Source organism: Cryptomeria japonica, chromosome 3, assembly GCF_030272615.1.
Source record: "Cryptomeria japonica chromosome 3, Sugi_1.0, whole genome shotgun sequence".
Classification (NCBI taxonomy): domain Eukaryota; kingdom Viridiplantae; phylum Streptophyta; class Pinopsida; order Cupressales; family Cupressaceae; genus Cryptomeria; species Cryptomeria japonica.
This window is the reverse complement of record NC_081407.1, coordinates 379418878-379444934: the sequence shown is the minus strand read 5'-3', so window position 1 is coordinate 379444934 and position 26057 is coordinate 379418878. Positions and strand designations below refer to the sequence as shown.

Below are 26057 nucleotides of genomic sequence, written 5' to 3'. Positions count from 1 at the left end.
CCAAACCAGTAAGTACTCCTATGGTGACAAGTGAGAAATTATCTATCAAAGATACATCTGCACTGGTAAATTTGATAAGGTATAAGTCTACGATTGGTGGCTTGTTATATCTAACTCAGACTAGACCAGATATTATGAATGCAGTAAGTATTGTTTCAAGATATCAAAGTAATCCTAAATAAAATCATGAATGCATAGTAAAGAGGATATTTCAGTATTTGCAACGAACAACAAAATATGGCTTATGGTATTCTAGAGATGATAACTTCACTTTATGTGCATATATAGATTTATATTGGGCAGGAGATACTAATGACAGGAAGAGCACAATTTCTGGTGGAGCTTTCTTTCTTGGAAAGAAATTGGTTTCTTGGATTAGCAAAAAACAATCATGCATTTCTTTATCTATTGCAGAAGCTGATTATGTTGCAGCAACAACTAATTGTACATAGGTCTTGTGGATGAAGCAAATGTTGAAGGATATCAAGGTAAATTCTAGTGAACCGGTAGTTATCTATTGGGATAAATCTGCAGCTATTGACATGTCTAAGAATCCGGTATTTCACTCTAAGACTAAGCACATATCAATAAACTATAACTTTATAAAGGACAAGGTGGAAGAAAAGGAAGTCAAATTGGTTTATGTGAACACTAAAGAGCAGATTGTAGATATATTCACTTAACCATTGTCTAAGAAATCATTTGAGTATTTGAGAGACAGTTTAGGGGTATCTACCCCTTTGGTAGAAACTTAACTGTTGGATCAATGCATCACTTCAATATGCATCATCAACATTATCCTTTGCTCCAGATTGATGTAGTGGTGCTACTACTTAGGAGGAGTAGTCAGCTTTGAGATTCACAGGATTTTGATATCTATGTCATATCCTTGGCATTGATGTCAAAGGGGGAGAGATACATGATGTGAAAAATAATGTCATATGGGAGAGATTCAGATCAATTTCAAATTGGACTACAGTCCTCAGGGGGAGTTGTTGGGATTTTTTAGTTTTTCATTGTTATATCTTCTATGAAATTTTTTGGCATGTCTTGGCACATAGATATTTTCTTTTTCACATCTAGTGTTGCCATCAATTCCAAAGGGGGAGATTGTTATCAATATAAAGGAATTAATTAATTGCATTGTTGTTTTGTCATTGATATCAACACTAGCTATTATGGTTGGTTACCGACAGACAGGTTTTGGTTACCGGTAGAAGAACTAGTGTTACCGATAGAAGGGACTATCAATTGGACACAACTGACATGTTTGGATCAAAGGAATATGTTTGGTTTTATGTGTTACATATTTCTAGAGTATGCTTTTGTCAGTTGGTATTGACTTGGTCATCAGATGGTCCCATACATTCTAGTAAGCCTATACTGGTAAGGGTTTAAGGTTTTACCGACAAAGCTTTTATTGAGAATATTTGACAGGATGCATAAGTGGTGTTGGTGTGGCTTCTAGATGGAATTCAAGATGCTGAAGGTGATTGTGTTCGTGCCTCAACTGATTGGACTAATATCATGTAACGTGTTCCCTACATGTTTCTAGGATGATTTATGGATCAGTTAATGTTATTTTGATCTAAAGCCAACATGACATATCATTGTAATGTGGTTATATGTAGTGATCTTATTGTAATATCTTTTATGCCTTAGGTTTTGTATAAATTGATGTAAGATCTCATTGTAGATCATGGTGTTATGTGGTATGGTTGCATTGTGTTAATTGTCTATTTCATTCTTAAGTTTTATTGCTTACCAGTATCTGTTTCTGCTATTCTAGTATTCATGTTTATGTGCTCCAGTTAAGGGTTATAAACTGGTTTGATTAATATAATCTGTTTACAACTTATTCACCCCACCCTCTCAGTTCTCCACCGATTGTTATAACAAAAAGAAGGGGGAGGACAATGATAGTTGGTAAGAGGAAGAAGAGGAGAGTGAAGAAGACATGGAGACAAATAATGAGGAAGATGTTGAGAAGGGAGGATTTGGAGGCCAATAACCACATGCCCCTTTCTACTGGCTCCAAGGAACAGAGCAAGGGTTTGGTTGGGGAGAATACCCCCAACAAGAAAATTAAGACGACTGAGGGGAAGGAGGTGGGGCTGGAGGTGAACTTGAACCATGTGGTAGATGAGGCTCAGGATGGCTCTCCTTTGGACTTTGACCTTTGTATAAAAAATAGAATGAACTGCTTCAATAAGGTTTTCTTGTGGGTACAGAAGGAAGTGAAAGACATAAAAGATAAAACAAGTCAAGGAAGCTAACAAACTTGCATCTTTGAAAGCCATTGGCACCGGAAAATTTAGTTCCCTACCTGACTACTTAAGTGACCTGACTAAAGCTATCATCAATGCAGAGGAAATTATCAATTCCCGATGCAATAGCTTTCAAACCCTAGAAGATAGGGTAGAGGCAACTGAAAAGAAGATGGTAGGGATCAAGAAGACCCTTAAAAAGATAGGGGAGCAGAGTCACAAGATTCTAAAGGCCACTTTTGAGAGTATCAAGGTCCTAATTAGCAAACTCGAACAAACCCAAGTGAATAAAGCCCCTGGGGAACTGCTAAAGAGAAGGACGGAACCCCTATAGATGAGAAAGAAGGTCCTAGGAAAAGACAAGAGCAAGTACCAAGAAGAAACAAAACCAGAGTAGGGACATAGAGGAGCTCAAGGGGACTACTGCAACAATGGAGCAACTAGAGCTAGAAGTGGCCAAATTGCTAAAGAACTTCACCTAGGCCTGATTGTTTTTCTCTTCTTTCTCTACTAGCTTGTGTTTAATTTCTTTTGTGTTGTGTTTTTTTTGCTATTGGCTTTTTGTCTTGGCCAGCTGTCCTTTCTATGGTTGTTGTCTTTAGTTTTTTTTGGATGGACTTTGATGATTATTTTTTGACTCTTTAATGTAAAGGGTTTCAGGGGCCCTTCAAAACCTATTTTCCCTTAATAAAAAATATTTAGTTTATGTTACATTAATAAGCTATCACCTTTTTATTGCGGTTAGGATGTTAGTTTTGATTCTATTATTCTATTTTTATAATTATATCATCTGTTTAAAGTTGTTGCATTAAATCAATGAAACAACTCTTTTTTTGTCTTTCCTACTTAGCTTATTTTATAGCTATTGTCCAAAATATTTTATAAATATTTTTTTTCATATCACTCCTAGGCTTACATTAGTATCAAACTAATGTTGGAGTCAAAGGATAAAAGGAAATTATAGATGGTTTAGAATATTTCTTTGTAGAAGATCAAGTTTATATTATAAAGGCCTTCACACATTCTTTCTCATTTTAAACTTTCAATCTTTTTATATATGCAATTTCTAATTTTATTCATTTCTAGTTATGGCCTCAAACCTATGGTTTTGAGCTTTGAAAAATGAAGGTTTCAATACCAATAAAAAAAGGTTTGCTTAATGCATATATTTTAAAATTAAAGACTTGATGATGTTGAGAAACACCAGCAAGACTTTATATGGTAATATAAAATCCTTGAGGCATCCTCAAGTACATCAAAGCCCTATTGATTGATTCACTATTTTTTAGATAAAATATTTACTTAGTTGATGATGATATAATATAAATACTTTAAATTTTTCACAAAATTTGCTCTTTGAGTAATGACAAAAACTTTTAACGAAAGTGAGGGATATTGCAATAACATTAAAAGTGTAAAACATGTCAAAAGAAAAAGGAAAGAAAATGGGCATAAATCATGCAACCCATACATTTCACATCTATCCTGGTAACTTATAAGATTAGTTAAAAAATGAGTACCTAATTAAAATAGTGTTGAAATTATAAAAAAGTAAAATAAATAAATAAATGTAAAATATGATTCGTATAATAAATTTAATTTAAAGACAAATCAAAATAATACACAAAAAAAATTCCTCATATAATTTAATTGCGATTTTTTAAATGATAAAATATTAAAGACAAACCCAAAAACTAGATGCCAAGATCATTTATGGAAAACCTTATCTAGTACATTTAAAATAGACTATAGTCAAAATAAAAAGTTAAAATAATAACTATTTTTAACTAACACAGCTACATGATTCTTTACATGAGACAAGCTACCAATCCTTCTCTATCACATCAATCACATGCAAATAAAAAATAAAACAACTATTTCAACATATCATCTTAACCATTAAACCCTGCCATAAAACCACCACAAAAAACTAATTATAAAAAACTATTTTAAATTTTACAATCATTAAAATATAACAGTTATTAATATTTAATAATAAGATAAATCTTAAAATAAAAATACATATAAAATTTATAATTTATTTACAAATTGGAGACAAATAAAATAGTCACATCCCTAAATTTATTGGAATAGGTATACTAGGTACATCTAACTAAGTTTAAGCTTAAATAAGGTGCCTCTACATTTTAGAATGCATTATCCACTTACATTATTCTAACTATATTATTCTGATTTGTACCATTGCCATCGCTCTAGCTGCTTGTGTCGCTTCGGTGTGGTGGCCTAACCGCAGAGCTCGGAATCTGCGGAGTTTGAAGCTCCATCTTCCCTTCCAGCATCTGCACCACTTGCCCCATGCTAGGCCTCACTTCCTCCTCCTCTTGAATGCACAATAACGCTACAACACATGCTCTTCTCACCTCTTCCATGTCTGCCTCCTCTGCAACACCCTCCTCCACAATATTCATCGTCTTCCCCTGCTGCATTTGAGTTGCAGCCCACGGAGGAAAGTAATACAAACTTGAATCTTGCGCGGTTAAATCTAGATTTCTTCGCCCAGAAATGATTTCCAAGTTTCCAACAGCGTCATGCCAAAACTGTAGACGTCAACTTTGGAAGTGATGGGAAGACCGGACTTCCACTCTGGAGTCAAGTACCCTATCGTTCCTCTTGTAGTGGTCAGTACGTGGCTAAAATCTCTACCCACAAGCTTTGCCAATCCAAAATCGGCCAACTTCGGTGACAAATTACTATCTAGCAGAATGTTTTCAGGTTTAACATCACAGTGGATGATGCAATCTCTGCATTCCTCATGGAGATAAAGTAAACCTCTTGCAGTGCCTACTGCATTCTCGAATCGGGTCTTCCAGTCGAGCACTTCTCCTTTACTTTTGCAATTACTCTTAAACAGTAAGGAATTTAAAGAGCCCTTGGGCATGTAATCATAAACCAATAACCGTCTCAATCTTTATGCACAAAACCCTCGAAGCCTTACCAAATTGACATGTTGTATGTTTCCAAGAGAACTTATTTCCGCTCGGAATTACTTCTCATCTTGTATTGACCCCTTCATTTTTTTTACGGCCACAAGCGTACCATCCGGTAGAGATCCTTTGAACACGGAGCCAAAGCCTCCGCTCCCCAACTTAGACCTAAAATTCCTTGTCGCAAATTTCAATTCTTTGTACGGAAATATTCTCAGAAAAGAGTTGGAGGAATCTGCAGGCCTGTCCATCGACCGCAGCTGATGCCTCCACCAAATTAAAATTGAAGAGACACCCAGAGCAACGGTGAGTGCACCTACAATACCAAGCACTATGCCTACAGTACCCGTGTTTTTGTGTTTCGGAGAAAGTTGAGAGGCACCTACCCGAATGAAGACATTTGAATTGCTTTTTGATGAAGTAATGTTGCGCATGTTTAGCAAATCTCCAAACGATATCTGGCAGGGCCCTGAAGGCGGATTGAAACTAAACGCTGTGCATAAGCAGTTGTGGAAGCAGGCTTTCTGGCAATCTTTCTTTGTAGATGCAGGGTATGAAGAAGCAGAATCGTTCGGCAAAGTGACATCAATGTCGATGAATCCGTCAGTGCTGCAGTTTAACGGGCTCTGCCGAATACAGCCACTGGATGCCCAATCTTGCGAGAGCCAGGCGCGATTGTCTGTGGGTTTGAAGCCTTCCACGCAGCTACAGACTTGAAGATCTCTAGAGTCGCAGGATCCGTACGCACCACAAGGACCATATACAGCGCAACCATCTCTGGGCAAAGACCAAGTCATGCTCCAGTTACTGCCATCGAATAGATACATATGCACTTGTCCGGTCTTAGTCAGGACGAGACGTACGAGTGCATTGAAGGGAGGAATCAATGTATAGGTTTCAAACAAACCTGAGCTATTACTTTCAAAGCTGAAATTAGCGAGATGTTTGATTTAAAGTTCTGGAATTCCACTTAAAATTTTGCCGTCCCAAGCCCCGCTCTCCCAATACTGTACAGAATTATTCCATGTCAGCACGAATTGTTTGGCCCCAGATAGATTCGTGTGTAAGGAAAAAAGCCCTAGAGCAGGATCCAATGAGTTTTTCCAAGAGACTAGCTTTCGCTCTCCACCAACTACCATCCCTGGCAACCAGGTATCGACGGGATTGTCGAAACTCTGCCGAAAAGTTTCAGATTTATTGCCATTTCTCATAACTACAAAATTACCAGAATCCAATATCACAGCTCGGGAGGCCTTGTTTGTTGTGTTGACTGACCAAAGAGATGCGCCCTCTGCATCGAACAGTATCAGATTACCTTCTCGTGAGAGCTTCAAAACGCCCGACCGGTTTCTTGCTGGAGTCTCCCTGTTAGCCACCCAAACAGACGTCTTCTCTGGTAATTGGGCATACCAGATGCCAATATACCAGTTGTTTCCATTTGGACTGAAGAATCCCAGCTCAAATGTGCCATTCTTTGAAATAATTGTCTGATTTCCAGTAAGCGAGGAACCCAGCAAAAGAGTATCTCCAGCCTCCACTACAGCACCATTGCTCTTCAGTTGAATAAACACGGTAACTGCAAGAAACAGGCTTTGGAATAATTTTCCCATCGCTAAAGTCCTTTGGGAGAGCAGCGTCACCTCCAAGAGGCCATGAATTTCAATGGCCGCGTGACTGTATTAAAGCCAAAAAAGATGTAGCGGTGGTTAATGCTTTCTCTTTTCCCTTGCGTGTCAAAGGGTTCGTAGACACACAGTGAATTTTCGATGCGCGTGGGTGTCAAAGGGTTCACAGACTATCGGTTCTCTCTTGCCTTGCGTATCAAAGGGTTCACACACCATCGGTTAAGCCGTTCCAGTGGAAAATATCACAAGTTGACAAAGGAATTTAGTGATAAAAAATAAATTATATATTTTTTTGTGTTGTTCGGGATAAAATTTATCGTGACATGAATATTATCCATCTAGACAAAATATAATTTATTCTATTGTTTTAGGTTTTCAGGGTAGAAGATTTTTAATGTTTAATATATCAATTTAAAATATATTTTTAACTGTTATACTGATTCCAATCTATTACTTTTGTTCTTCTTTAATTCGCTATTTTTAGTGTAATTTTTCGGAATAGTATTAATTTATTATTAGATATAACTAAGAAGATTACATTGTAACATATGTTTTGTAATTAACTTTATTTATATTATTTTTTATTTGTATGCATCATAAAATACTAATTTTTCATTGTAAGAAATCTGATCACACTTTCTTGCTTTTGTTTAACTAGTTTCTAAAATAGTTTCTTAATAAAAAAGAGAAGAGAAATGTCTTCAAAGATTTAATGTTATTGATTGTGACAAGGTTTAAGTTGTTTACTTAAGTCATATGAAAAATATTGGAATCTATATGATACATATTGTTGAGAGCTTAAAAGTAAACTTAAATATAGATATTCTCAATTTATCAATTAAGGTCTTTGTAATTGTTTAGTGAGAAAGATGATAACTTTATTAAACAGTCACTTTTTTTAATTTTTATATTTATATTTTTTGAAAATATTTTTGTTTAGTTATTGAATTCAATCATTCTAATTATGGATGATGTTGTGTAATCTAAAATGTTAATAATAAAAGCTATTATATAGTATAATCTAAAAAAAATGATACTCATATTATAGATTGCTGAAATTTGATGTCTTTGTGTAATCTAAAATATTAATAATAAAAGCTATTACATAGTATAATCTAAACAAAATGATACCCATATTATAGATTGTTGAAATTTGATGTCTTTGTGTAATCTAAAATATTAATAATAAAAGCTATTACATAGTATAATCTAAAAAAATGACACTCATAATATAGATTGTTGAAATTTGATGTCTTTGGTTACTTCACATTGATAATCATGAATATTGTGTCACATTTTGTATGAATGGAATATGAGATCCATCAAGTCCTTTCTTGTTTTCTAATATCTCACCCATTTTATTTTGAAAATATTTTCTTTACATTTGATTCATAGGCCTACTTGTATGATAGTAAGGTTGGAGGAGAAGGATGAAAAGAAGATGTAAATGTTTTGGATAATTTATTTGTAGAAGTGTAGATTTACATTTTAAAGATTAAAATTTGTACATTTTTTCTTATCTAAACTCCCACTCTTTCTACATGAGAAATGCCTAATTTATTATGGCTAAAATAATATAGTTAGCCATATAAGTTACAATATATTATTATTTAAGTGGATTTTTTATAATCATTTCATATAGATGTTATTTTGTATGCCATATGCAATGTCCTAGGATTATCTCCAACACACTCCTACTCTTTCATATAAATCACAACCATTTCATTATAATATTTTTGTGGTTTGTATAACTCTAATCATTTGAATCTAAAGTCATCTAATATTATATAAACTACAAAAACTCTAACATATTCACTATTTACAAACTAAGTATTGAATAGAGCGTTACTTTGTTGATATATTTTTCATGTTTTTTGTTCCTTTCTCACTTGACATGTCTTCTTCTAATAATAATACACCACCCACAATAATCCACATTGTCTAGTGACAAATATTCACCTAAAATCTATGCACTCATATACGTCATGTGCACCTATACAAATGTATGTACCACTTACAAAAAAATTGGGCACCTAAACTTAAATACCTACATGAAGCTATTACCATTAATAATATTCCCTAGCCTATTTCTATTTCCTTGCATTTCCTTATATTTCACATTTATACTCATCTTTTTAATCTATAAAAGGTGAAGGTTAAAAGCTTTTTTTGCAAAATTAGCTAAAAAAAAAATCAACTTTTTTTAGATGGTAATGTCTATTATTGTCACTTAAACCTAAACATAATTAAAAACATTTTCACCTATGTCCATACTGTCTAGTATTGTACTTATTTTTTTTACAACATTGGTGTAATGTCCCTCTCTTTGGCTTTGTTTTATGTTATCACATCAATTACTTGGAACTAATAAATTAAGCCATGTGTGATGATTAATGTGCGTAAGTTACGTGGTCTAAAACTTGTATTTTAACTCTAGTAAAAAAATGAAGTAAGAGATAAACTTAATTATCATTCAACATAACAACTAAGAGATGAATCACAAAATCATACACAATAAAATCTACAAATTTGAAATAGATTAACCATACCTTCCAACTAATTGCTTTGCATGACAAAAGTGAATTAACAACTAATAATAATCCCAAGTGAAATTAAATAATGGCTAACTGATTAGGATCTAATCACTTCCCTATCTATCTTTCGATGATTTTGTTGTCTAGAAGAAAGGCATACCCCTTCAGATTTGAGAAAATGTGGCTGATGGCCCCTGACATCCATGATAAAATTATGGAGTGGTGGAATATTGATATCCAAGGTACGACCATGTTTCGTATTCCCAAGAAGTTATCCAATGTCAAATCCAATATTCAACGTTGGAACAAGTCCTCTTTTGGTAATATTTTCAAAATTAAAGATAAGCTCAAGTAGGATCTTGAGGAGGTTCAGAAGTATATCCAAGATTTCGGGTTTGATAATGACGTCTCGAACAAAGAAATTGAGATTTTATCTAAACTGCATGATATTATTTCCAAAGAGGAGGATTTCTGGAAGCGGAGATCTAGAGCCTTATGGCTTAAAAGTGGTGACAAAAATACAGTTTTTTCATATGACGACCCTCAAGCACAGGGCTGCTAATAGAATCAATAAAATTTAGGTTGGCCAGAGATGGATTGATAAGCATGAAGAGATTTGCAAGGAATCCATCAATTACTTCACTAATATCTTTTTAGTTGATGACCTTCTTAATGCTTTGGCCCGAGATGAGATCTTGCAAGAATTTCCCAACATTGTCTCTCAGGATATGAACATGTAGCTAATTAGAATCTCCACTCATGATGAAGTTTGCAATGTTGTCTTCTCTTTTAAAGGTAACAAATTCCATGGCCCTGATGGTTTCCCTCTATTCTTCTTTCAAAACTTTTGGCAGATTTTAGGCTCTGATGTGGTCATCGCAGCGTAAGAGTTTTTTGGGTCTCGCTCTCTTCTGAAGGAGCTGAATGCCACCTTATTTGTCCTCATTCCCAAGAAACCTAATGCCTGTTCTTTTTCAGGATTTTAGACCTATTAGTCTATGCAATTATATTTATAATTTTTTTACCAATATCCTGGTGCTCAGGGTTAAGAAATACCTCCCCTCTTAATTTTAAAATACCAAAATTGGTTTGTTCCTAGGAGGTTCCCTAATTGTGGTGCATGAGAACATTCACTCCTTATCTATCAATAAAAAACTTGGGTTTTTTTTTTCTTCTGAAATTGGATCTGTTGAAAGCTTTTGATAGAGTCAATTGGAGTTTTCTTCTCAGATTCCTTAGGGCGTTTGGATTTCGAGATAACTTCATCCAGATTATTGATCAATGTGTGTCCACTCCCAAATTTTCAGTCTTGATCAATTGTACTGCCTCTGGTTTCTTCTCTGCGTCGAGGGGCATTAGACAGGGGGATCCTTTATCTCCTTTCCTTTTCATTTTGATGAGTGAATCTCTCAGTAAAATTATCCAAAGGGAAGTTAGAAAAGGTAATCTTTTGGGCTTACGGCCCTCTTGTCAGGCCTCTACCTGTTCTCACCAACAATTCATGGATGATACTTTGTTGATGGGGGAAGTTCGGTTAAAGAAGATAAGAATTTAAAAAGACTCTAGATACTTATGAGGAAGGTACTGGACAAAAACTTATCCTGGCTAAAAGTTCCATTTTTTTCTTCAACACCCTGGATCACAGGAAAATGAAGATTGTCATGATTCTGGGGTGTAAAGTTGGGGTTATGCCTGACTCTTATTTAGGTCTTCCCCTCTCCCATGGTCTAGCTCTAGATTCCTTCTAGGCGCATCTTATTGACAGATTCTAGAATAAGCTAGCTAGGTGGAAAGGTGCTTTGTTAAGCCAGGCTGGTAAGCTCCAGCTGCTCAAAGCTACGCTACAAAGCCTCCCAGTGTATGCTATGAGTATTCAAAATTCTTGTCAAAATTGCTAATAGATTGGAAAGAATTCCAAAACAAAAATTATGGACAAGGACTGAAACTAAGAATACGTTGCATCTTGTGGTTTGGAAACAAGTTTGCCTTCCCAAGTCCATGAGGGGGGCTGGACATTAGAAATCTGAGAGATTTCAATAAAGCCTTGATGGCCAAGCAATTGTGGAGATGTCTTAAAGAGTAATGAATGGATTGACATTTTCAAACATAAATACCACATCCAGGGTATCCAAAACATGCTAGAATCTTATGACCTTTCCAACTCTGTCTCTGATTTATGGAGCAATTTCTTCGGTTCCACCAATATTATCTTTCATGGTTGTATATGGGTGCTAGGGAAAGGAACTAAAATCATATTTTGGGAGGACTGGTGGATTGGTGATGACCCCCTTTCAGATTCTACTTGGGCTTCTCCTTTCAAAGAATTATGTCTTAGAAAAATTGGATCCTGGGTGATTGATTATATTAGAGATGGAGCCTGGTTAGATCTCAAATCTATGGATGATGCTTTGATACCTTTGCAACCTTGGTTAAATTGTATTCATATCCCTCGTTCTCATGTGGAGGATGAAGTATTCTAGAATTTCTCCTCTTCAGGGAAATTCAAGGTTGATGATGCCTACAAGTTCATCTCCAAAAGTTTCTCTCCCTCCCCCTTCTGGCCTGGTATCTAGAATAAGCTCTTAACTCCAAAAATTAACATCTTTTTTTGACTTTTCATGCAGAGTAAGATTTCTACCATTGAAAATCTCTGCAAAAGAGGTCTTCCTATTACTAATAGATGCTTCCTATGCAAAGAGGCGATGTAAAATGTTGGTCATCTATTGCTGCACTTCTCTTTTGCCATGGATATCTGGAGTTTCTTCCTTGATATCTAGAACACTAATTGGGTCTTCCATAATTCTGCTCAAAGGCTGTGGTTTGAATGGAAGTGTTGCTTTGACAATCAGGCTTTGGTAGTCCTCTGGAATATGTCTCTTCCTCATATTGCTTGGGTTATTTGGAAAGAAAGAAACAATAGAGTATTTAGAGATTTGGAATCTCTTGCACTTGTAGTGGCTATTAGAATTAGAAATTCTATCAAGGAGAATTTTCTTCACTCCTACCCCAGTAGAAGGAATGACCATCCCCTCCCTACTCTCCAGGATGAGGGGGATACTATCAAATGGTGGTAGATTGGCTGGAATATCTCCATTCCTATGCATAAAATTAAACAATGTAGACATAGTGTTCTATGGCATCCCCCCTATGGGATGGATTAAAATCAATGTTGATGGGGTGACTAAAGGGAATCTTGGGTTGACTGGGTGTGGGGGAGTGGCTAGAAATCATATAGGTTTGCTAGTTTCTGCAATGGCACTCCCTCTGGGTACCCAGTCCAACCATTTTTGCGGAGGCTAGTGCTGCTAATTTAGGGATACTCATGGCTAAAAGGGAAGGATTTAGAAAGGTCTAGCTAGAATCTGACTCACTTAACATTATCAACTATTTGAATGGGCATACGGATCCTAGCTGGACTATTGCCAGCTTGATCAAAGATTGTTGTGATATGATTAAAGAGTTGGATGATTTCAAAATCTCTCACGTATTTCGGGAAGGCAATAAAGTGGCAGATTTATTGGCCAATATGGTGGTGGACTATGTGGCAGAAAAATGGTGGACCAATCAGGACTCTTTCCCAAAAAAACTTGTGTGACCTGGCATATGATGATACCATCCACTTGCGGTAATTAATGAAGAGCAATCATGATTTGATTAAGTTGTGGGGGAAATGGTTTCCTTTCAATTTCCCTATTCGAAGATCTAGAAACTTCCCATGTGCCTAGATTTTCTGTCTTCTTGTGTGGCCCCTGTCCTTCTTTTGTTTGGAGACTTGTCTTGTGTGACCCATTTCTTGCTTCTGTTTGGCGACCTAGACCATTATGGGTGAGGACAAGAATAGGAAAGCATAGCCCACTTTTGATAAATGGAAGAAAAATAAGGAGGTGTAGCAAGAAATTGTTGATGGGGGGATGGTTCCCTTCTTAGAAAGACTCTATGGCCCTTCTCCTTTGCTCATGGAAACATTTGTCAATGGGTGGAAGAAAGTGGTTTTGAGGGCTTATGGTCCTAAATTTTAGGTGGATGAAACCTTGGTGGCTATGGTTACAGGTTTCGCTATGAATGACAAAAGGTTTTACAGAGATAGAAAAACAAGGGAGGAAGACATGGCAAATTTTTTTGATAAAGATAAGGAGTGTTTAAGAGTTAATAAAATGGTGGATGATGGCTAGAACAGAAAGGACCTAATGGCTCCTTGGGCGGAAATGGCCGAAGTCATTATGAGGTACATTACGCTTGATGGTAGATATGCCAGTATCTTTTCTTATCATTTTACCATCTTAAATCACTTTAGGCATGGAAAAGTTATTTCAATTCCATTCTATCTGGTTTCTTCTTTGGAGAATAGTCTAGAAAAACATGTGGAGAATCCGAATAATCCGGTCCTCCATGAAGGGCTTATTGTGCTCATTATGGAGTATGCTAAAGCCCATGAAGTTTTGCCCTCTCTCTCTAAGAAAGGCCAAATCCCTAATACTGATGTTCAAGATGTCTCTGATACAGATATGGAGATAGAAGATAGTGGGAGCACCAAACCTCTTGTTGACCCTGATTACAAGTTAGTTGAAAAGGGTGAGATGTTGGTCACTCCTGGAACCCATAGTAGCAAGAACCCCCCAAGATGGGTTGCAAGTAAATATAAATCGACCAGCAAGATGGTTTCTCAAACTAAGCCTTATTCCAAAAAGAAGAAGTTGGTTGCTAAAGACTATGGTCCCAAGACCTTGGACCACGATATCAAATTGGACATTTGTTTTCATGTCCTGAAGGAAGCAGGGGACTTTGGCTAAAGATGTGGATAGTGGCTTACATAAGGAAAGTACTCTGATGAATCTGGTGATGGAAATGACTAGAAGCCAAGAGAACTACTGGAAGTGAGCGGGGAAGGAGATTGATACCCTCAAAGAGGGGATTAAAGAGATAATTGATATATTCACTGATTCACCTCAACCTAACAAAATACAGAAGCTCATGATCATGGCATAGAAGCTTTCCCATGATGTGGAGGTTATCAAATATAATCATGAGCAAAGAATTGAGAAGGTTGAGCAGTCTATGGAGGAGATCAAGAATAATCTAAAGAATCTGGTACACATAAGCAATGAGGCCATGAGAAATATTATGGAGGGGCTGGAAAAGATCAATGCAATGGTGTCAGAGTACAGATCCAATCCTATTAACAACGATTTTCTCAGTGACAGTAATAGAAAGAAAGAACTGGGTGGTGAAGACTCTATTGTGGGTGGCAATAAACTATCAACCCTAGTCCCAGGACCAGAAGTAGGAACAACAATAAGGGTACCTCCAGGTTCATTATGGAGGACTTGGAAGAAATCAACAAAGCTTACCATCCAGAAAAACAAGGAGCTAGTGTACTTGCTTAATTGAGTGTTTGTTTGTGCTTTGTTTTGTTGCCTGTTGTTCTTTTTGCTTTTGAGCTTGATCTGGGGTGTTCCCCTATTTTTCTATTGGTTTCTATTTGGTTGGCTGATGGCCAATTTCTATAAAACTCTTGGTTTTGGGTCCATGTAAAATGTGTTTATCTTTATCAAAAACTAATGGCTAACTATAAATCAAAACCTAGGAGTAAAGGCACATAGGAGTTTCTTTTACCTATGCCAAAATTACCTCCATATTAACTTTCAACTCTCTAAAGAAATGAATGCATTTTTGCACATAAACTCTCAATAGATTGAATTGACAACTCAAGTCATGGAAGACCTAACTCTTGTTAAGTTAACCTTACTCAAGATGTGGCAAGTAATTTCTAGCTATATATTGACACCACTACCACAAAATAAAACCAATCACACAATGAATAAGGGAATGAATGGATTTTAAATAGAGGCATTAGAGGGAATGTGGGGGGTAGTTTGGTTCTACAATTAGAAGAGACTTTTCTTGAAGACATAACAAGGGACATTGGAGTAGCCTTCATCCTAAAATCAGTTAGCTCTATCACAATCGATGAAGATAATTCCATGTGGCTCCTTTTCTTCCCAATCCTTTTGCCAATTTCCTCCTGAATGGCCTGAAGAGAGGTATAGTTCATTCTTTCCTTTTCTGCATTAAGATGATCATCTCATCCATCTTCCTCTTGAGGTTCATCTAGTTAACCTAAAGCTCCTCTATGACTCTACTCATCTCTCTCCTACCATCCTTCCAATCCGCCTTTGTAGGGAGTGAGCTCCTTAATTTCCTCTTCCATGCCTTCCCACTTCTCAATTCTATTCACCACGTCATTGGCCACCACCAAAGATGTATCTATAGGACATGATATGATGTCCATTAAAGGAAACATATATTCATAGGACATGATATATCTGTAGGAAAGATAATGGAGGCTATGAGAGATAAAAGTGGATGAAGGATAATGGAGGAAGAGGTAGATAGGATAGCATGGATGAAACTTTCCCCCAAGTGTAGAGTGAAAGAGGAAAATGAATTACACATGATTCCTATTTGCAAAGTTTTCATCATGGTACTTGCCCAAGGCACTAGAAGAAGTGGTTTTCACCATTGAACAAATTATTTCTCTTTACTTTTTTTTGTCATTTTTTAATTTTTGGGAAGATAAAGGATGCATGATAGGAGATGGAGGAAGGACTCAAGAATCTCATTATTTAGATAGTACTCTTGAAATATGTGCTACAATCAACCATGGCTATTGAAACTATGCTCACAAATGTTGGTAAGGTGATAGTAAAAGGAGATGAAATGGATGATTAGATGGAAGGGTTAAGGATTTATGCAAAGGATTGGATAGGAAGAATGAAAGGATAGAAAATAGGTGTTGGATAATGGATGAGGTGTTGGAAGGTTTGTGTAGGGATGGATGGAAAATTTGGCATGATCAACATTGCCACTCATCTTGAGGGATGGTAGAGTGATGGAGAAAAAATGGATTTTGGATTTTGAAATTTTGATGGAGAAGTGGATGAGGATTTTGGGACATAAGGACACAAAATTGATGAATGAGATTATGGAGGATTTAAGCTAGTGGTTTTTGGGAGATTTTTACAGGGATGAGTGAAGGAAGCCTTTGGAATAGAAAGTTTGGATGCCAATTTTAATTTTTCCTTTAGATGCATGTCTTTTGTGAGAAACTTGGGAATCCACATGGCTTTTTATTTTTATTTCCTTTGTGGTTCTTTAGAAATTCATTGATTCTATGAGCAACTTAGGAATCCACGTGGTTTTTTATTTTTCTTCTTTCTTAATGAGCCTTTGTGGGTTTTCTTTTTGTTTTTGGATAATTTTTATTTATTTATTTCATGTCATTTAGATGAGACATTATGATCCTTGGGCATATATGGATTTTTGAACATATTAATTTTATGCTTGACATCCAAATTACTTCCAAAAGAATTGGGATTCATGGATGGATAAGAGTGATATAGAGGTATTCTGGATGAGTTCATATAGGTAGATGATTAGAAGCTTCTTAAGGACATGTGGCTTTGTTGATCTTGATATATGGTAGGGTAAGGGGATTGTGAGTTAGGGGTTAAATGGATAGTGGATGTGCATGTTTGGGTTTAGATGGAGGGATGTGAGACTTTGAATGGACACCAACATTTTTAGAGTGAGATATGTAGCCAAATCCATGACAATTTGGATTTTCTTTTATATCAAGGGGTTCCAATATACCTTATTCATGGAAGCCTAACCCTTTTCCTTGATAATGCATACTTTGACAAATCTTTTTAGCAATAAAATACTTGTTTCTTTTGAAACATGATGCAAGTTTATTTTGAGGAGGATATGGTATGGAGGGAATGATAAGCTCATAAAGTAAACTCAATTTTCTGAAAGTGGATGAACCAAATTGATATGTGAGGGGTTCATGAATAGCTTGGATAGGGGTGATGGGATCTTGAGGAGGATTTGGATCATGAGGGGAATTAGGAGGTATGAAAGGATCTTGAGGAGGATATGGAGGATTATCATAAGGAGATGAGGGGATACTTTGATCTTCACATGGAAGAGTATCATTGGATGGAGTGCAAAGGGTTGTTTGGTCTTGATTTTAAATAAGATCATTGGAATGGATGGAAGGAATATCACGATCTTTCTTAGGAAGTTGATTTTGAGTGGTACTTGGAAGGATCCTTTGTTCTTGAGATGTACGGGCATCATATTGGATGGAGTAAAAAGATATGGTGGGATCATCATGAATGGAATAAAAAGGTAAAAGTGGATCATCATGAGATTCTAGGGAGATGGCAACTTGGTCAAAAATTGGATGGGATAGAAATTCTTTGTGATCTTGATTTTGATTCATTTTAGGACTTGTTTCTTCATACTTTGGATTATCCTCCTGACATGGGTTATGAGTTTGGATATGCATGGGGGTTCTTGTATGGAGTCCATGTTTAGGCATGATAGGACTAGATCTTGAATTTGGGACTCTCTTGAGTGGTTTTGATTGGAGATAAAGTGCATGGTGACATTGGTTCTAGGATTTTTGAATCATGGGTGGGATCAAGAAGTGGTTACCTTGGATTTATATTCTGGATAGCCCTTGAGGGTAAACTTGAAAGGTGTCATCATTGGATTCATTGTTTGATGAAGATAGTGGGGATTGTTGTTGTAAAGCATTAGGGGATGAGGGAATGGTGGGAGAGATGAAAGATTTACTTTGAGATTAGTCATTATTAGACATAGGTATATGATTTTGATCATGCTTGGAAGGAGAATCTTGACATATTCCTAATTCCTCATTAGGTGAATCATTTAGGATTCTTTCAATAGTAATGTCACCTTGATAAATAAGGTCTTGGATAAGGTTTTTTAAGCTTGTAGCAACTGCTAGTTTTATGTCCATGTCTGCTATGGTATTCACAAATTTCATTATCACTCCACCACAATGGTTTGATTCTAGGCTCAAAAGGATCATTCTTGGGAAGTTTAATAAGTTTATTGGCAACAATTTTTTGCTAGGCTAATTCCATTGGTTTTCCCAAAGGTGTAAACTTTCTTCCTCTCTTGTAAGTGTATGTATCCATGTTCTATTTTTTGATTTGCAAAGTCTCAAGTGTAACAAGATATGATTGTATAATGTTTGTTGTGGCAAGAAGACACAATTTCTAAAATGTTTCTCTTTATATAAAGTTTTTGAGATGTAACTAACATAAAATAAATATGGAACTTGTTCAAGCTTCTAAATGTATATAACAACACTATAAAACCTATACACCACTAAGATGACTTTACTATAAAGGTGGTAATAATAGCAAGACTAAAAAATTGCTAGATCATTATGATAACTTTATTACAAAGATAAAAATTAAATTTTGAAACTCATTTTTAAGACCCACTGGAATAAAAATAAAACAAACTAATACAATGATTCAAAATCAAATAGAATCAATGATTTTTTTAAAAATTCATTTGAAATATTCTTGACCTGCATCAAACTACCTAATAACCCTTATAAATATATATAACTCTTGAACTAAATTCATCCTCATTCCTACATTCCCATCTCTCGAAACTCACACATCGTAAATCTCCCAAACTATCTAAATAGTAATCCATATTGAATTTTATCTACATTAAATATCATCCTAGATTCAAAATGGAGCCTTCTAAATATGTTAATACTTCATCACTATCTACATTTGATAGAAAGAACATAGATTAAAATGTAGTGCTTCCAATGCAAAGTACCATTTGTTAGCAAGAAGCTAGCTTCAGATGTGAAAATCCTTTAATCTCAAGTGCCTCTATCCTCCATTTACAGCCATCAATAAAATTATTTACTTTTAGACCAGAGCATAGTGATTTGATGCATCAATTTATAACTAAAATACTAACTAGAGCCTCCAATGTTTCCCGCTAAATGTTTTCCGGTACAATGCATTTATAGAAGCCCTTCCGCTGAATGTTTTTCGGTACAATGTTCAAGTCTTCCAATTCAAATTTATCATTCTTCAAAATTATTGTGTGAAAATAGACTACAACACCATAACTCTTCAGTTGTATATTCATTGGAACTTAATTATATTAAAAAAAAAGCCAGAGTTGAGCATAATTTGTCCAGTTTTCCATCGCTAAGTTCTTAGTGACAAAAAGAAATTCTAAGGTGAAAAAGAAACGTCATTTTGAATTCTATGCATGCTTTGAAATTTTTTGCACTAATCAATTACCGACTTATAATCAAACTATCCACTTTAGACATTGTCAATGTTTGTGGGAAGTCAAGTTGCACCTTTTTAGTGTGACATCGAGAATGTCAATGTTGCAATCCTTTATCTTGAACTCCTTGATCTTACTCAAAATTAGGGGAGAGGATTCGGTAGCTGTGCACCCTAACTTCACGCTTCTCAAAATTCTACGTGGAAATTTCAAATCATTTCAAATTTTTTATAGCAGCTTACTTTGTAAGTCCCCTGCTTATAACTAAGGTTTCAGGGCCACATCATCAAATATGATGCCACATCAACATGCTTTTTGACAAGGTGTCCAACACAACCCCCCAAAAAATGAGACCAATAGGTGTGCAAAAGGGCCCCAATACTTGTGCAACTAATGTGGCATCACATGATTGGTTACTTTTCACAACAAATGATATATTTCATTCAATTATTGATACTTATCATACAACTATTGGTGCAATGTTGTACAAAAGTTGGACATTAAATCACCAAGTATGGGGTATTAAATCAACAACTTCTATCACAAGAATTAGAATGTGCTCAACTACTGGGTCCTTTCCCCTATAGCATAATATAGTCAAAACTATCGACATTGTTCCGTCCATATAGTCAAATAACAAAGTCAAGAGTAGGTATTATATACAATGTCTTCAAAGGTGAACTATCGAAATTGACAATGTCTTCAAAGGTAAAGGTCTCAATCTTTTACCTTTAATTCCTTGATCTTATTCAAAATTATAGCTAGATATAATTATAGGTCATATAATCAAATCATGAAGTCAAGGGAATAGGTAATTATCTTCTCTTCTATGGCACTAACAATATCTCAAAAGATAAAGGTTGTGATCCTTTATCTTTAAATCCTTACTCAAAACTAAAGTCAAATATGGTTACAGACCTTATAGTCAAATCACCAAGTCAAGGGAGTAGATAATTATCTTTTCTCTTGTAACACAAATATCATCTCCAAAGCTAAATATCACAATCCTTTACCTTTAACTTCTTGGTTTTACTCTTGAAACTATAGTCAAATATGATTATAGACCATATAGTCGAATCACAAAGTCAAAGGAGTAGGTACTATCTTCTATTTTGTGACACCGACAACATCACCAAAGGTAAAGGTTGCAATCACTTATCTTTATCTCCTTGATCTTACATAAAAATGTAGCCAAATATATTTGTAGACCATACAGTCAAATCAAAAGTCAATGGAGTAGGTAATTGGCCTTTATGGATGCTTGTCTTGATGTTCATATAGAAAAATCTTGAACCCCATTAAATAAGATGTGGGTTTCGAAGTTACATAAACTCTTTTATAAGGTAACATCATGTAATTACAAAGTTTTCATTTTTCATTTTGAAAATAGCATGTTTTGGGTAGATAAAAAATTCAAAGTCAAAAAAATCAATGTAAACTCCACCCACCATGATATTAATTACCACCTATATTTAAATATAAATATTTTTATGTGAAGTAAATAAATTAGTATTAATCATTCAACATTCAAAATATAGTTCAATAATTAAATTTGTTCTAAAGCTTGAATGTTATTTACCAAATCTTCACAAGGTTTTGATACAATTTTATATATTCAAATCTTATATGAAAAGTATAGATATTATCTATAGGACTTGACTAGTTGATCTTGATAAACATTTAAAATTCCTTTCCCCTATCAACAACCTCTATAGCCACACCCTTATGAGTAAACACTACAAGGTGAAGAAATATAAAGACCCATCTACTCTTCAAGCAAATTGGTTGTGTCCACCATAAATCTTATAATATCATTTAGCAAATTTCTATATTCTGTAACACGTGCTTGAGAAAGCCATTGAAAAACTTGTTAGAATTAACAACAATTTGATGTGGAAGTTTGTTATTGGCATGATATTGTGGGAAGAAAAATTGAAAGGAAGAAAAAGAAAAATATGCCAAAGAATAGAGGTGAAGACGAGAATAAAGAGAAGAAGATTACAACTTCCTCTACCTTGGAGAATGCATTGGGTCATATGGTGGAAGACTAGGACTACATCTCCTAGTATCCTAATATTTCCTATGTTACTCTATTTTTTTAATTATTGTTCTTAATTTTTTTTATCTCTGAGACTTAATTTTAGTACTCTTTGTATGTACTAGTTATAATCTTGCTAATTCTATGCTTTTGTTGGCTTAATCTCCAAGCCATTTTTTATGGTTTTTGATTTGGAATAGTTAGGGGTGGTGACCCTTCCCCACTTAATTGAATAAAAATCATCTTTATTACCAAATGTTCTTTATATTCACTTTTCTATCTAATAAATTTATTTCAAGCACATTTCCATGTGCTCTTCTAATTTATAAGCATACCTCAACCTTTTTTTAAGACACTGAGGGTATCCTTGCAACCCAGCCCAACAAACAAGGTGATTTGATGTGAGACTGGTCTCTGGGGGTAGGACCAACAACCCACAAGCAGTCACCAATCTTAAACTTGGGAGGGAGTTGAACCCAAGACCTATGGGGAGAAAACCCACATCCCAAGCTGACTCACCTACCCATTCGAGCTTAAGCATGCCTCAATCTTATCTACCTCTTATGTTATGAAATATATTAGATAAGATTACAATATTAATATAAATTTATTTGAATTATTTATCTGTTACTTTTTAAAAATATTTCAATATTCTCTTATAATATATAAGTATTCATCAATCTTGAACCTAGTCTTTTCTAGCTTAAATTATGTTTTTTTATTAGATAAGTGATATTTTGAAAGAACCCTAACTTATTTTACATTAAGAATGGAGCATTAAGCATATCAGGACAACACACAAAACATAGTAATAAAATAATATAATAGTATATATTTATTTTAATTATATATAATATGTGGTATTCCAATAATATATAATTTTTTAAATTTAAAAATAATTTTTAGATAAATATGACAAATAGGGGGTTTGTCTCCAGCATTAGCACCTTATTTTGATACCCATTAGCCCAATGGTCCAAACTCTTAGTGATTGAATGATGTCATAAAATTTGGTGACAATAATAACAGTAATGATCCAAAATATGATTTCAATAACTCACTATGAACGTAACCTATAATCTTAGTGACCTAAGAGAAATTTCAATAGTGATGGTAACAACCATAATGCTATATTAGTTAGAAGTTATTTTATTTTAATTTACCTACATTTCTATATTATATTTCTTCATATAGCTTATAAATCTCTTGTGTTTTAAATAGATTAAATTTCGTGTTTAAAAAAGACCTTATATGTATGTGCTTCATTGATATATTTTATACAAGGAGAATGTGATTATAATATATGGGTTGTATATCTTGCTGTTATGATTTTTATTGATGTTTTTATACCTTAGATTAGTAGATCATGTATTATAAATTGTTATTTCTATTTCTTATCATATGGATTTTTTTAACATTAGCTTGGAGCCTTTAATTGTAAAATTTAAATTGAGTATTTTGTTCTTTAAATTGGTACATCGTTAACTTGGTTTGTTCCTTTTTTTTTTATATAGGAGGCATGTTAGAAAATGGGAGGAGTTCTTACTTGAAATGTTGGTAACCTTGGATACATTATTGTAGGTACCTTAATGGAACACTAGAGCATTGTAGAGATTCATGTGGTTTAATGGAAGGATGTGATTATGTATTTCATTGATTGACACCTTTGTGATGTTCACAAGTAGGACAATGTTAACAAAAAGGTCATTGTAAGCCTTGCATGAGAGTTTTTTTTTTCACGTATCTTAGGATATTTGTTTATCCATGTCAAATTATTATTTTGGTTCACTTGTAAACTCGTATCGTAATATTACTAAGAAATTTTATCTGTTTCTTGTACATTTCAAAAAATATTTAATATTAAAAAAATTACAATGAAAAAGTAAATGTTGTGGTAAATAATTTTATGCTCTCATGATTTTGAGATGCATGTTTTAGATAATATCAATTAATACTTTTGTTTGATCTTTGACTCTATAGAAGAAAGAAAATATTTAATGGTTGGATTGGTTTCAATCTATATTCAACTCTCTTGTAGAGTGCATATGTGAAGTATTCCATGGGATGTGTTATTAAATGGTTACCTATTATATGTGAAACCATTTAGGATGTATTAGAGGATATTGATCTTTTAGAAGTATTCAAGAAGATTCTATTTCTTTATTATGATGTTTATATTATAAAATTATAAAGTGAGTAGTGAGGATGCTTTCAAAGGTTTGGGAATTTGTTCATTAGTATTTTTTCAAAGTATTTGTTATGTGGGTGGGTGCAAGAAGTTGAGTCCCACTTTTGGACAAAAAGTGGAAGTGTTTTCCCTATTTTTCAAATTTTTTGTTGATTGATGTCAAAATTTGAGGTACTTAGAGATTAAATCTAAAAAAACTATAGTAATAGAAAATGTAGTTCTCAGAGTCTAATTTTCAAATATGTAATTTATTTCAATACCCACATGTTAGAAATTGTTTTTTAGTAGGAATGTTTAAAAACCACTTTTGCAAAATGCCTATTTTAGGACCATACCACACATGTGTACGACCACCATATTTTGACGTAAATAAATGAATGTTTGCAAATCCTTTTGGGAAAAGATATCTAAGACACCAAATATTGATGAGAATATTTTTTCTTATTTATTAACTGAATATATGTTTTTAAATTAATTTTTAATTGACTATAAAGTACATTTTCAAAATATTTGGTGTACGACCACCATAATTTGATGAAAATTTCAAATTTTTTAATGTTTTTTTTTTAATCTTCAAAAGAATTGTATGTAGATTGATGTCATATAATTTATTTTCAAAAAAACCTAAAACCAAAAAATTTATTAAAGTTTTACTAAACCTCACTATTTTACATTTAGGTACCACTTTTGATTAATAAATAATGAAAAAATAGTAAAACTAAACATATCACTATGAAATTTACATTTTTTAAATTAGGACAGTGAGAGCTCTAATGGGTTTTTGTTTCATCAAAAAATACGATTAGGAAGATCTTCAAAAAATTACGACAAGGTAGAAATTTGGTATTCCAGTGCCTTAGCCATTTTTTTGGAGGTCCAAGCATAGGCTTGGTCCCACCAAGCCTAACCCAAAGCCAAAAATGAGGCATAGGTATGTTTCCTGCTCCATCTTTTATGAAACAGGCGCCTGTTATTTGAAATTCAATAAATGGGCACCCATTTTGAAATTTATAGCACTTTAAGAAACGTGTGCCCATTTTTAAAAATGAGTAGAAATGTGTACCAATTTTTAGAAACATGTGGTCGTTTCTAAAAATTGTGCACCCATTTCTCTACGGTAGTCCGATCCTAAACGGTCACCCGTTTTTCAAAAAGTGCACCCGTTTTATTTTTATGGGTCAGGGATCCGAAGTTAAACGAGTGTCTATTTCTTAAAAATAGGCACTCGTTTCTAGCGGCAAACTTTTTTGCTCACAGACTTCTGCGGAATTGGGACCCAAGTTATTGTACCCACCCATGTAGTGTTTGTCTATGAAATTTATATTTTAGTTATTCTTATTTTATTAGGTCTTTTTCATTCTTTTATCTCATAGGAATATGTAGGAATTGATTTGATCAAACTAGCAATTTTGTAGCAATCACAAGTACCAATCAAAGACAAATAAAATGGAGAAGAATTTTATCAAGCGTTATCTACAATATTTTAATAAGATATAAAATCAAGATGACTTACAATATATATGATCTTGAATAATCATAATGAAGAATGAAGGAACAACCACAAGTCTACCATAAATTAGTCAGAAGTAACAAATATACACAACTTGAAGTAGATCAAAGGTATAATAAATGAATCATCCAATGCCATTATTAAAACATATGAATAATAAGGTTATAAATATAGGAAAAAGATATATAATGAGGATAAGGAAAGTATAATTTTTCAAGAGAAAACAAAAATGAAGATCATGGTTTTATATTTATTTATTGTAACTTTGCAAAAAAATACAAATGAATTGTTTGATATCTTGATAGTGGTTGTAGTAATTAGATAATAGAACCTAGAGTAATGTCTTTAAAATTCTATGAATCAATTTAATTTGAAGTCAAATTGGAAATGATGGAAAAACAGTTCTCATAAGTAACAAGAGCGTAAACATTAAAACAAAGTAAGAGGACAAGAAGTATAAATCAAATGTGTATTGTGTTATAGGCTATAAATATAACCTAATAAGGTTTAATAAATTATAATAAAAAAATTTGGCATTTCATTTGAAAAATAATGCTAAATATGAGCATTTAAAATAATAAAGAATGTGCTAAAATATTTATCCTTTTAATTTAGAACTTCTTTCACAAATAAATATTCGAAACCATTCGCAATTTCCTTTTATCCTTCTATTCCAACCTCACTCTAATACTAATGTACTATAGGAATCAAATGAAAAATAAAGATTTGGAATTTTTTTTTGCATGAAATTAGAAAGTATGCAATAGAATTCGTATTACACTGACATTGTTAAATGTGATACAATATTCA

At 34.0% G+C, this 26057-nt stretch overlaps 3 protein-coding genes across 3 annotated transcripts; all 3 read right to left on the bottom strand.

Annotated features, from left to right (window-relative positions):
• Nucleotides 1–4480: 4480 nt before the first annotated feature.
• Nucleotides 4481–5166, bottom strand: LOC131057811 (G-type lectin S-receptor-like serine/threonine-protein kinase At2g19130). The gene is made up of 2 exons (XM_059217462.1): nt 4915–5166; nt 4481–4825 (listed from the first exon to the last, which is right to left on the bottom strand). The coding sequence occupies exons 1-2, from the start codon at nt 5164–5166 to the stop codon at nt 4481–4483; spliced, it is 597 nt and encodes a 198-aa protein (XP_059073445.1).
• A 105-nt stretch (nt 5167–5271) lies between these two features.
• On the bottom strand, nt 5272–6009 carry LOC131057807 (G-type lectin S-receptor-like serine/threonine-protein kinase At2g19130). The gene has a single exon (XM_057991963.2). It carries the CDS (start codon nt 6007–6009, stop codon nt 5272–5274), a length of 738 nt encoding a protein of 245 aa, XP_057847946.2.
• Nucleotides 6010–6162: 153 nt separating this feature from the next.
• LOC131874199 (putative inactive G-type lectin S-receptor-like serine/threonine-protein kinase SRK) lies at nt 6163–6822 on the bottom strand. The gene has a single exon (XM_059217461.1). It carries the CDS (start codon nt 6820–6822, stop codon nt 6163–6165), a length of 660 nt encoding a protein of 219 aa, XP_059073444.1.
• Between the last annotated feature and the right edge of the window lie 19235 nt (nt 6823–26057).

Coding starts and splice junctions, on each gene's coding strand:
- LOC131874199 (XM_059217461.1), bottom strand. CDS start 6,822: ATGGGAAAATTATTCCAAAGCCTGTTTCTTGCAGTTACCGTGTTTATT.
- LOC131057811 (XM_059217462.1), bottom strand. CDS start 5,166: ATGCCCAAGGGCTCTTTAAATTCCTTACTGTTTAAGAGTAATTGCAAA. Junction 4,826..4,914: donor TGGGTAGAGATTTTAGCCAC/GTACTGACCACT, acceptor TGACGTCTACAG/TTTTGGCATGACGCTGTTGG.
- LOC131057807 (XM_057991963.2), bottom strand. CDS start 6,009: ATGACTTGGTCTTTGCCCAGAGATGGTTGCGCTGTATATGGTCCTTGT.